Raw genomic sequence first — 13,716 nt, 5'->3', positions numbered from 1 at the left:
AAGAAATCAGCCTAACATGAACTGAAACGATACTATTTGCATCCAGAATGTTTGGCCGATGCCTCTACCAGTGGCGGCCCGTGAAGTTTTTAAGTGGGGGGTGCTGCCAATACAAAATAATTTAAAAAAAAATATTTTTTTCTTAATTAGTAACCAATTTATTAATAAATAAATCTACAGATTTATTTATTAATAAATTGGTTACTAATCAGGAAAAAATAATGTTTATAAAATTTTTTTGTATAGGCAGCACCCCCACTTAAAACTTCACGGGCCGCCACTGGCCTCCACATAATTAAAATGATACCTGAGTAACCAGCTTCAGGATTACCTTGCTTCAACCTATTATGGCATGCATTTTTCTGTCTAATAAGTGTTATATATGTCTTCTTTCCTATATTACTCAAAATAACATTTTTTATATGATTGCTTAAAATCATCATGAATGTAATAAAAGTAACTTAAGTCATACTTATTGCAAATACATTTTTTTTCCTTCCTTACATTTTAATTTATTATTATTATTATGTGACACCTCCAGGGAGTCCAAAGACTCATCGACAGAGAGTGTGCCAACAGCATCGAACGATTAATCTCCTTCGAACTACTAACGTGCTCAAACTTGCTTAACTTTTTGTGAGCCATTAGTAGCAGAGGCTCTACCAATCGACCAATCTTTGCTGGCAATTTACTCTTCATTCATTCTTCGGTTTAATCCTCAGTATATAAATATGAAATTAGGAGAGAACATACTTTATGTTAGTGTTTCATTTCAAAAAATATTCACAGTAAATAATCTAAAAAATGCTTTTCTATAAATAAATGATGTTTTGATTGTGACTTTTTCAGTCTTCTTGAGGAAGTTTTCAGCTTAATTCTATTTAGTAGCAATACCAACTAATGTTGGATGTAAAAAAATACCAAGAATTCTACCCCAAGGTTTGTAAGTCTTCATCTGAATAACATCAGAGAAACCTGCCAGACTGATGAGAGAACACAAATCTCTTGTTAAATGGCATCCATCAAACAGAACTTTCCACACTGGATTTATCATTTTCTGCATAACATTTCTCCAGTCATCAGGATCATGACACACATGTTCAGCATAAAAGAATTTACCTCCCTGTTAGAAATAAAAATCAAAAAAGGTTATTAAATTATACATATAGTGATCCCTCAATTACCCAATCTTCAAATAACCAAATCCTCAATTAATTAACCATTAAATGGTTTAATATGTCAATCCTTTCCTTCATGGTTACAGTGATCAGAATTCATTACAAAAAAATTATGGAAACAAATACTGCGTTAGAGTAAAACTTCAGTTTAATATAAATTATTTTTTAATATGTCAACTGACTTCTAATACAGTACCATGTAATAGAATGTTGTGAACCAAACCATCAATTATCCAGCAAAATCTTTTTCCAATGTGATCAGAAAACTGAAGGATTACTGTGTTATTAGCAGAGACTATCAGGGAGTCAAGAACTCATCGAGGAAAGCCACACATCACCCATACTAACTAATACCTTTTCTGGAATTCAAATTCACACTACTTGCACTCACACATAATCCCCAAAAGTAACCATTCCAATCATGCACCACTCTATGAGAGAAAAATGTAGTTCTCATCCCTATCTTGACTGCCTTAATTCACAAGTTCCATGGATATCCACTCCCCACCCTCCATAAAATGAAACATTTTGCCTACTATTATCCAGTATAACACATTCTATCTATTATCTCATAAGCAGAAGACCAGATCTGTGCACAGTAGTCTATATGAGGTCATATCAAGGCCTTGTAAAGTCTATAATAATACACACACAAGCTTCTAATGGACAAATGATGTACAATAAACAGCCCCTCCCTTTCAAGTCAACCCCACCTTCCCATATGACGTGTTTCCACAAAAGGGGTTTTAGTGAACCCAGTGACGCTACTACTGCAAAAGGATGCCCTCGTAGTTTGAAGAAATGCCAACTAGATCCGCTAGGTGGTAGATGACCATCAATACCTACTTGGCGGGCAGAGAGAGAGAGAGAAAATTTAACATAGGGAAATTTTGGAGTAGCCCTTGCAAACATTTAGAAGTGTATGAAACAGTTGTATTCCAAAAGAGGAAGGTCACTAGTGCAGTACCAAAAGTACTATTATTTAACTTGTATGCTAATGGCACTGGAACTGGCTTATATCAAGTTGTTATAAATGTTTGTCAATAGTGCAAAGTTAGGAAGAATTATGAGAAGTAGAGCAGATGTCATGGCCTTGCAGAAGGATCTGACTAGATTGTGTAAATAGAGCAATAAGTTTAATGTTGCAAAGTGCACAGTCCTGAAATTTGGTAGACAATTAATAGGCAAATTTTGAGGGGTTGAAAGAGATGAGAGATCTTGGGATGATGGTGAATGGAGACTTGAAGTTTAAGGATCACACTAAAATTGTAAGAACATCACAATGGATTATGACAATAATGAGGAGGACACTGACATCCAGAGGCAAGGAGATTATGGTTCTCTGGTATAAGGCTACAACTCTGCCAGGTGGAGCTTATGCTCGTCCCTATGCTGGGTCCTAAGCCTGGGTAAAAGAGGAAAGTTGAGTAATGGGCTAATCACCCATCCTCGTAAAAAATCCCCATTACAGAAACTGTGAGTGAAGCAAAAATTCCCTTGGGGCAGAGTGCTATGACCCCTCCCTGACAGACAACTATTTACAGGACTTTGGAGAAGAAAGAACATCTATGATGAAGGTGGGGCCAAGCCTTATGGAACCTCACTTCTGGATGAGGTTAATCACGCTTGCTAAAATTAAACTTAAAATCAGAACATGGAACGTTCACACAATGTATCAAATTGGAAAAACTAGGCAGATAGTTTTTCCAATTTCCAGGGGAGATCCATTCTTTAATTATTTAACTAAAGAATGGATCTCTCCTGATGGGAAAAAAAAAGAAAGCATCGATCACATTGCTATATGTAATACTTTCAAGAAGACATTACAAGATGTAAGGGTCAAAAGAGGAGCCAATGTAGTTTCAGACCATTTTCTGCTAACTGCAGTAGTTAAATTAAAGCTAGGAAGAAATTCAAAACTAAGAAAGAATAAGAAATTAAATATAACATTGATAAACTGAAGGAAAAAAAAAACAAAAGATAAATTTACCAATGAACTGAAGAACAGATTCTGAGTTTTCTTGCTAAAATTAAACTTAAAATCAGAACATGGAACGTTCACACAATGTATCAAATTGGAAAAACTAGGCAGATAGTTTTTCCAATTTCCAGGGGAGATCCATTCTTTAATTATTTAACTAAAGAATGGATCTCTCCTGATGGGAAAAAAAAAGAAAGCATCGATCACATTGCTATATGTAATACTTTCAAGAAGACATTACAAGATGTAAGGGTCAAAAGAGGAGCCAATGTAGTTTCAGACCATTTTCTGCTAACTGCAGTAGTTAAATTAAAGCTAGGAAGAAATTCAAAACTAAGAAAGAATAAGAAATTAAATATAACATTGATAAACTGAAGGAAAAAAAAAACAAAAGATAAATTTACCAATGAACTGAAGAACAGATTCTGAGTTTTGGAAGAATTAAATGAAAATGACGAGGAAAATAAGATTGAAACTAACTGGGAAAGCGTAAAGAAGTCTTCAACAAAACTGCAGAAGATATTTTAGGAGTAGCAAGTGGGAAGTCACACAAAGAATGAATTACAGGTTAAATTAAAGCTTCAATTAAAACTAATTGAAGGAAGGAAGAAGATAAAACAGCTGTTGGTTGAAGATGCTCAGAGAGTGAATGATACTGGAAATCTTGGAGAAGTTCATAAAATTATAAGGCAACTTGGAGGAACCTATGAGAAGAATGAATGTGGGGTTAAAGATAAAAATGGTCAACTACTAACTTAAGAGCAAGAAGTCCAAAGATGGAAAGAGTACTTTGAAGAATTATTAAATGTTAAACACGATTCTATAAATCCAAATATTGAGTCCCCTTTCAAAGAGATACTAAATGAATTCAAATTTGATGTAAACATGGGAGAGATCACAGTGCAAGAAATCATGGAAGCAATCAAGATCCAAAAAAATAGAAAAGCAAGTGGAAGCTGACCTAAAAACATCAGCAACTATACTGTATAAACTGTTTATTTTCATATGGGCACCTGAGAAGATTCCGAGTACCTGGAAAGAATCACAAATAGTCAAAATTCCAAAAAATGGTGATCTTACAAACTGCACCAACTAGAGAGGAACCAGCCTATTGTTAGTACTATCAAAGATCTTCACTAGAATCATAATAAATAGTAGCACTGAGAAAATAGTGAGAATAGAACAAGCAGGTTTAAAAATGGAAGAAGCACATTAAATCAAATTTTTATTCTTAGGAAAAAAAGTGGCTTCATGCACCTTACAGGTGTAAAGGCAATAGGCAAGCAAGGTACAAGGCTACATATGGACTACTGTGAGCAGATATAGTCACCTGGTGTTCAAGGGGATGAGAATGTATTAGAGAGGGTTCAGAGAAGGTTTGCTAAGTCAGTTTCTGGCCTAAGGGATGTCAGATATGTGGAGAGATTGAGGGAATGTAAAGTTGCAGAGCCTTGTGAATAGAAAGAGAGGGAATATGAATGAGACATATAAGTTGGTGAGGTGTTACCAGATTAATGTGAAGATTTTTCATAGAGTAGAGGAAGACAAGGGTAGAACAAGAGCCCATCCCTGGAAGCTATATTACGAGAGTGTGAGCAGGGGGAGTGAGAAGCAAGCTCTTTGCATAGAAAGGGATTGGTGAGTGGAATGCATTGTTTGAGAACGTGGTGAGTGCAGAAACTGTGAATGGGTTTAAGGCATGGTTCGATGATCTTTTTTGCATGGACCTCCCATGATGAGTCTGTTGACTACATGGAGGTCAGATGTTAATAATAAAACCAGATAAACCAATCAGAAGGATACATGCAACTGACAGCCATAACATACCATGCAGACAAGATTATCAGAGCAGTAAGCAGGTTTTAAAAGAAGCCAAGTTACTTGTTCGTGACAGACCACTGGGTCTAACATGCATGGGGAAATGGGAAAATATGAGTTAGATTAATTTTGTAACTAGACTACCTGTAGCAAATTACAGTCTAGAACCATTTTTTAAAGTTTTCTTCACTCTCTACTTCCTTATTTAAAATTATATATAGGCTGCACTTACATACATGCAATCCTGGATTGTCCAATACTTTACTAATCTACTTTGCAAATGTATTTTATCTGTTACTTCCCTGGCCAATCTGCCTGTTTTGCAGGAGGGAAAACCCACATTTCAGGGAGTAAAAACTCCAGAAGACCAGTTAACTCTTTCATTTGGAAATCCATATAAAGATTACTTCAGGCTAAATAATAAATTTGCAAATAATGTTAATCAATATTAAAAAAATTCTTATATTTGTAAAATGCCTCTCCCAGTATTTGTTAATCACCCGTGATAAATCATTTTTTTGCTCTACCCTTCATGATAGCAAATTCCATCTTCCTAGTTGTTTTCTATAAACAATTATTATACATTGTAATATTTCTAAATATGCACAATCTTCCATCTGGTATAGAATAAATAACACATCAACTGCCCTTTAAGGTGATTAATAGATTTATCTGATCTTAAAATAAATATTTTGAAATCAATATTGATTTTTGATTTTTTGCTACAATAAATTACTTTAATTTCTAGTGAGAGTTTTCATACATATCAACAGTTAGTGTTACACCACAATCATTTCCAACTCATGTAACTGAGGAAGTAAATTTAAATTCTCCACTTTGTAAGAGTTACTACACAAACAGGTTTAAAAAATGCCTTTTCAGTTGACGAAAATAGGGTAAATATCACCAAATGTACTGTGTTTCATACTATCCAAATAAAGCAATGTGTACTTTTAAATCAACTCTGTATCACTTAAGTTAATTTTTAAAGAATATTTTCACAAGTTTCAATCTTTGCATGTGCAAAGGTCTAGGTCTATACTTAAATAACACCACGTATTTAACAATTGCTAGGATTGCTTGTATGCTTGTGTGTAGATCTATACTTTACCAATGTATGCTTGCAAAACCAAATTCAATGGAACAGGATGGCTAGCCCTTATTCCTTAAATTAAAAATGCCAAGAAATTATATCATCATCAATTTCCTGATATGTGCACCCAAGGAGTGTTCAAGTTACTATCAATCACAGCATGGCATGATTAAGTTTACATTATTATTCATCTCTTAACAACAATTTTCCTGTGAATCAATATATTACTTGTGAGCACTTGAATATTGGTGTTCCTCTGGGTCTCTTTTCTGCTATCTTGGCATCAGACACCTGTTTTGCTAATCTTTCCCTCACCCATTCTCTATTTAAGTGGCCCTACCACCTTAGATTAGCTCTGCTGACACATTCTTGAATGCTAATAATGTCAAGTCCCTTTCTAATATCTTTATTTTTAATATGATTATTCCGTTAATGCCATCTGTTCACTCTTCTAAATTTTTTGCAGAAGTTTCATATCCATGGTCTCTAGTCTTTGATCAAATACTTTATTTCTAACCCAACTCTCAGATCCATACCTTAAAACTGGTTTAAACACTCTCTTGTATACTGCTATTTTGGTGTTTTAGATAATTTCTCTCTTATTCCATATAAATTTATTCAGCTGAAGTTGAATAAATTTACATAGAATAACCAGCATTTCCTATTCCGTTGTCTATTTCCAGATTTAATCTCCCATCTTCACTTAAAACTGTGACAAAACAGCTGAAATATTTTACCTGTTCTATAGGATCTCTATTCAGAATGCAGCTGAGTTTTCTATGATCCTGCCTATTTTTATAGTTTTGGTCTTTTTATTGCTGATTTTCATGCCAAATTTATTACAGCTGTTATTCAATTTAGTTAGTGAATCCTGGAGACTTGCACTAGATGTGTTTAGGAGTACAACATCATCTGCATAAAGCAAAACTAAGTTTGACATCTCCAATTCTAATATCAGGCTTGATATTTCTGCTGATTGACAACTAAATATAGACTGTTTTTTTATCTGATCCACACACGAAAGGCCGCAAGTCCTATAGTACATTAGCGCTGTGTGTGGGGGGGGGGGGGGGGCAAGAGGAATAGAAGAGAGGATGAGTCTGTTCACATTTTGCTTGAATCATTCCAAAGGACAGAAGTAGACTGAATGAAAGAGGAGGCAGTGAAGTTGGTTCAGAGAGTTTCAAGATGGACTATAAAAGGGTGTTAGTTAGCAGTGGCTCTTGTTTTAATGATTTTGGAGGAGAGTGGAGGAATAATACCGGCCAATTGCACAGAGCACTGTCTATGAAAGTATCTGTAGAAGATGCACAAGGCAGAAACTGAATGTCTGTGAGAGATAGATCATTAATTTACCAGCCACTTTCCCCTAGACCAACCTGGAATATAGCAGGTCCCTTTCAGTTGCAAACTGTCCTACTATGGCCAAACAGGCAGGACAGCCAATATTAGGATATCTGAACACAAGGCCTACATCCTATTCCACCAATACAGTCATTCAGGACTTGCTGACCATGCTTCGTACATCCACCACAGGATATGCTGGAAGAAGGCCACTTTATTACATTGCAGCAAGTACAAGTATGAAAGACTATTCCTTTAATATGCGTCATCTCTGAAAAACTTTCCAAACTTCAGCAAATTTGGGTGCATGAGACGGTCCCAAATTTGGGAAGCATACATTCTAAGATCAGCCCAACAGCTAAGACAACCCAATTTAGCCCACTAGGGGGCACTGTTTAGGACTCTAGAACTGAGCCTTTCTTCAGCCTCATTTCCTTAGTGCGAGTGCTTGCATGCACATATTATTTTGTGATCCCTGAAGATGGCAATGTAACATTGCCGTAATATGGATAGTTATTAAAGTTTTTATAATTAATAAACTAGTTTATGTTGTCATTTCCTAAAAAATTAGAAGCGATGTCTAATCAATGTATTAGCTTATCTACAAGATTACCTGAGTGTAAGCAAACAAAGTTTGCCTGTGAAATTTCTTCATGACCCCTTTTCACTATTTGTATATGGGAGATGACTTCTGCATTACTTCAACCTCATCTCTTGTGGACCTGGCTCTCATTGATGAGACCTCAATAAAGGTCGAAACAATCTAGGTGGTGGCTCTTCCCATAATGCATAGCATTATGGGAAGAGCCACCACCCAGAAAGGTACTTTGCATTATGGAATACTAAGGCAATTAATGTGAAATCATTAACTTTTATATGCAATTAGTCCAATCATGAAGCACCTTCACCAGCAAACTTTGTTTACTTATACTTCTATTATTCTTATACTTCTGCCATGTTTAATTTAATTTATAACCAATTTAAAAAAAAACTTTCTACAGCACTGAATTTCTGTAATAAAGGACATGTGTTAATTGTGTGCATTTTCTACATCTTTCTTGCAAGATGGAAAAATTCTATTTTTTTTTTTTTTCAGGAGCAAACAACCTTACACACTCTGTACAAGACCAGCCAATACACAATCAATTAAAACAGCATGGAAAAAATAAGGTAAAAAATGTTGAATTCCAACACATAGAGTTGCCTTTGCATTCATCCATGGAACTTTGGCTATGGAGGGATCCAAAAGTGAAAATATTCATTATAAGTCAGTCTTCACCCCCCTTACACATTTTTTTTTAAGCTTAGATGATGTGCTCCAGGATCTTGAAGACTCCAAGATACCACTAAGAACACCAAAGTTGGAGAAAAAGAAATAAGCACACCAGACTAGCTAGAACTTACATTCTGCAAAGGCAAATTAATTCTTATATAATAAAAGTATTTGGTACCTTAACTCCAATCATTGCTGAACAAAAAATGATATAAGACTAAATAAAAATCTTTATGTTTTTAAGTAAACAAAGCTGTGGTTTTTGGGAATGCCAACAAATACCAAATAAATTTCTTTAATTTCACATAATAAGAACTAGCCTAAATTACATTTCTTGTATTAGATTTAGAATCAGCAATGATCAAATGTGATCATTATTCCATTCTAAGAATCACTGTTGATAGCAGAAGAGGTGTTATGCTCATCTAAGGTGGCCATAACTCATATTCACACATGGGGCAAATAGTGGCAGTAGTTTTGGGGCAGTGTGAGGTAGAGGTGAATAGGATGAAATATTTAATTGGGTGTTGCTATAGCCTATGGAGGACATTGAGAAGGAAATGTATAGGCATATTAGCCTGGTAAATAAGAAGAAAGTGATCATTATGGTAATACAAAGTGCAATAAAGAGATGCCATCTAACAAAAAAAAAAGAGTTTCTGGAGTTTCTCAGAGACAACCACCTTAGGCAATATGTAACAGAGGGCAAATAAAATCTTTTTCCATTTTGTGAGAGACATGAGATAATCACCTGGAGTGGAAAGACACGAGGACTTCTGTGAGAAAGGGATATTACATGACACCTCCAGGGAGTCCAAAGACTCATCAAGGAAGGACACCTACTCCACAACTCTCCATCTTCACCATTCAATCTGCCAACTACAACGAACTGCAACTACTCTCATCATCCACACCAACCACTAGTATTTTCACAGACAATCACAAACATCCATGCCCAAAGCAGGATTCGAACTCACAGCTTTTTGGCTGGAGATTGGATATGCTAACTACCAGGTCGGCATATATGTAGAACTATGAGGATGGTGATTATGATAAACTCATGAGATAGTTTATAGTAATAACAGTAATAAATAGGACATGAGTGAAATGGATGAATGAAGTGGTAAAGCATGCCATCTGAAGAAGCTATTATGGAAGCAACAAAAGATGAATGGTAACCAGTTGCACAAGGAATACAAAGAGTAGGTAATGATAGTGACTTACTTGATAAGGGTGGCAAAAGTGCAGTATTAACAGCAGTTGTAGGGGATTGATTTTACTGCCTAGCGTGATACCACCCCGATTACACGGGCCTGAAGTGGCTTGGGAAAAAAAAAAGTTTCATGTTTGGTCTCTAGAGCAGGGTTTTCAGACTATGTAAAAATAAAAATACAAAAAAAATTGTATAAAACTGATAAAAATTAATAACAACTCGTTAGCTCACCCATAGTACAAATGTACAATAGGCTTGTAATTAATATTTCATGGGTGAGAGTAAAAGGGAAAAAAAAAGTTAGCTATTAAGGCACACAAAAAAAAAAAAAAAAAAAAAAAAAATTCTAGGAAGTTTTTTTTGATATATGGTAAGCAGAAGAAAGAATAACTATGAAAGGATGATATAGTGATGACAAGGGGCCATCCCTGGAAGTTACGAAAGGAAGCTGTGAGCAAGAGGGTGAGGAGTAGTTTCTTCGCATGGAGGGTGGTTGAACTGTGGATTGCATTGCCTAATAGAGTGGTGAGAGTGAGAGCAAGAACGGTCAATGAGTTTAAGGAGTGGTATGATAGACTTTGTGTTTCCTAGAAGGGACCTCCTGCGATGAGTCTTTTGACTCCATGAAGGCCTGAATAATAATAATACTAGTTGGTGAAAATATCAGAATAATAACTACACATAGGATACCGTTGATATTTAATGAGCAATTCATAAAAGTATTTCATTTTTTGTGAATATGGCAACATGAAGAATTTTAATGTAGTGGGAAGGGAGGATGAGTAGAAGGCACTGATAGTAAGTCAGCAGAAGGTATATGAGGAAATGAGTGAACTTGATGTTAATATACTTTTAAGGGGATGACATTACATGTTTTGAGAAAATGTTCCAGAGTTAACAACAGCTTTGATGTACCTTTTTTAACATGATCTTGCATTAAGTCAAGTTCCCAAGGATGGAAAGAGGAAAAATTTCTTCTCCTTCATAAGGGAAGTTATAAGACTAAGGCTTAGAATTATAGGTCAATCTGTGTCTGGAGTTGTAGTTAAAAGCATCATCAGAGAGGTTAGTAAGAACCAAGATTCAGAACTGGGTTGACAAACCACCATTCTCTTTGATGGCTGGCATGGGTTTACTAAAAGGAAGATTGTGTTTTTGCAATCTACTTACTTATTATTACAGGGTGACAAACACACCAGATAAGGGAGATACACAGTGGTATATGCGGATTAATTTTTCAAAAGGCCTTTGATAGACTACCACATAAGATTAGAAAGTAGAGTATTGTGCTGGATTAGAGATTAACTGTCTGATTGGCATCAGTAAATTGTGTATGGAGGAGGAATATCACAGAAAAGGAAAGTCCCAATGTCAATTTTGGGATCACTGCTGTTTAACTTGTATGCTAATGATACTGGGATGGGCTTGAATTGTGATATGCAGTTGTTTGCAGATGATGCAAAGTTGGGGAGAATAACAAGCAGTACAGCATATGTTGTAGCTTTTTAATAGGACTTGATTGCTCTGGCTGAATGGGCAAGTAGGTAGGGTTAAACAGTTTAATGTTGTGAAGTGTAAGTTATTAAAATCTGGAAAGCAAAGATGCAGAGTACATAATTGATAGGAATGTCTTAGAGAGGTGGAGGAGACAAGGGATCTGGAAGTGACTGTGGACAAATGCCTAAAATTGTAAGGACAGCACAACAGATTATGTTAATGATGAAGAAGACTTTTACATGTGGAAATAATAATGCCATGGTTCCATTATATAAGTTTGGATCAGGTTACATATGGATTATTGTATTGTGCACAGATATGGTCACCTGGTTTTCAAAAGGGCACAGCGATATTGCAAGGAGTCCAGAGACAATTCATTAAGATTATTTCTGATCTCTGGAATGTTGAGTATGAAGACAGATTGAGGAAATGCACTCTGCAGACTAGTGGATAGGAAAAGGGGGGGGCGATGATAGGACTGAGACCATATTAATGTGGATATGAGATTTTACATAGAATGGGGAAAACAAGGGAGAACAACAGGCCACCCATAGAAGCTATATAAGGAGGGTGTAAGCAACTGGGGGATTGCAACTAAAGAAATTGTTTTGTGCAGGAGGGTTGGGTGATTGGAATGCACTGCCTGAAAGTGTGGTGGGTGCAGACAGCGAATGTATTGTATTTAAGCTGTGGTATTATGAACTGCATGTGTGACAGTTGGACCTCTCGCGATGCGTCTTTTGACTCCATGTAGGTCTGATGGTGATGATAATAACAATAACAAGGTAATTCTAATACTTACTGGTACTAAAACACGCTTGATTTCTCTTAAAACTGCTTCAACATCTCTAACACTACATAATACTGCTGTGGATACGATCACATCAACACTGCATTTTTCAAACATAATTAAGTTTTCTGCAACACCCTCAATAAAATCTTCAAGGTGGATATATGGAAATTTTCTTAAATTCTTAATAAAGTAATTATGAATATAAGGATTTGGATCAACGACGATCAGGTTGCAGTTCCTTGGATAATAGTTAAAATTGGATCCTATTCCTACTCCTATTTCTAAAATGCGAATCCTACCCTTATTCCTTAAATTCGTATCACGGGATGAAACAGTTTGTAGGTCAGCGAACAATGAACTTTTGATACTCTTTTCACCAAACGATATCTCATATGAAAAACAATTTAATAGCCAGGCAAACCATCGCTGCCTTATACGATGGTACGTTCTTAAAAATATTATCAATACAGTTAGCAAACAAGCACACGGAATACCAAAATTTTTTAAGAGAGAAGCGAAAAATGCATCCACATAGGACATTGCTCTCGCCCAAAGCACTGACACGAACTACCACAACCCACGTGACATCATCCCCATGATAAACAAAGGAAGCATCCAATCACCCTCAGCGAAGTCACTGCCAATCAACCGTGTCACCCGTTGCAATCACTGTACAATTTATCACACAAAGTTCGTTGATGTACATATTTCATGTGACATTAAATAGATTAATGAAAATGTGCACCTAAAAAACTAAGTCATCAAATGCAAAATATGAAATATTTCATATTATTCAATGCATTTCGTAATACCAGCGGGTATTAAGGGCATAAAACTAAAACGAGAAACCCACGATCGCTTTAGGGTGTGTGTATATATATATGTGTATATATATATGTGTATATATATATATATATATATATATATATATAATAGTGCTTATTAGATTAATTATATAATATTATTATATAATAGTGCTTGCCTAATGGACTTGACACATACATATATATATATATATCAAGTCCATAGGCAAGCACTATTTTGCCACCTCTGCATTCAAAAAATATGCACAATTAAAAATAAAAAAAAAATGAGGATTTTATGGATGACATACAATTTTGCAAGTTTTTGCCGCCCTCCGAACTTTACCCACACACGCCACACATGAAGTTTGGAAGGCGGCAAAAACTGGCTAAATAGTATTTTTTAAAAAAAACTACGCAACTCAATAAAATCAAAGTAAAACTCCCATAATTTCAGACACTAATATGTACTATTACATGATATTAGGGTTGCAAGATTTCGGAAAACTAAATACGGGAAAATTTGGTGAGTTGGTTTTACAAAATAAAAAATAAACTTTGGCGCTTCATATAGCTAATAATTTATTAGGACACCTCTCGGCAATACTCATAGAAGGGTTGTAAGTTCTGTTCGCTACAAAGTTGATATTAACTAGGTCTACTTACTCAATGATGAGACCTCAATAAAGGTTGAAACCGGTCTGGGTAGTGACCTTCTCTCAT

At 35.5% G+C, this 13,716-nt stretch overlaps 1 protein-coding gene across 1 annotated transcript; it reads right to left on the bottom strand.

The window, feature by feature from the left end:
- Positions 1–202: 202 nt before the first annotated feature.
- LOC150105107 (thiol S-methyltransferase TMT1A-like) lies at positions 203–12,733 on the bottom strand. The gene is made up of 2 exons (XM_090396156.1): positions 12,200–12,733; positions 203–1,123 (listed from the first exon to the last, which is right to left on the bottom strand). The coding sequence occupies exons 1-2, from the start codon at positions 12,728–12,730 to the stop codon at positions 878–880; spliced, it is 777 nt and encodes a 258-aa protein (XP_090252282.1). The 5' UTR covers positions 12,731–12,733; the 3' UTR covers positions 203–877.
- Between the last annotated feature and the right edge of the window lie 983 nt (positions 12,734–13,716).

This window comes from Typopeltis vanoorti, chromosome 7, assembly GCF_054136105.1.
Source record: "Typopeltis vanoorti isolate ZY-2024b chromosome 7, IOZ_Tvanoo_1.0, whole genome shotgun sequence".
NCBI lineage: Eukaryota > Metazoa > Arthropoda > Arachnida > Uropygi > Thelyphonidae > Typopeltis > Typopeltis vanoorti.
The sequence above is the reverse complement of the archived record's forward strand: the minus strand, read 5'-3'. Positions and strand labels throughout refer to the sequence as shown.

Bases quoted from the DNA above. Each gene is read 5' to 3' on its own strand.
- LOC150105107 (XM_090396156.1), bottom strand. From the start codon at position 12,730: ATGTCCTATGTGGATGCATTTTTCGCTTCTCTCTTAAAAAATTTTGGT. The intron at 1,124-12,199 runs GTAAGTATTAGA...TATTTCTAACAG, and splicing joins TCAAGCGTGTTTTAGTACCA to GGAGGTAAATTCTTTTATGC.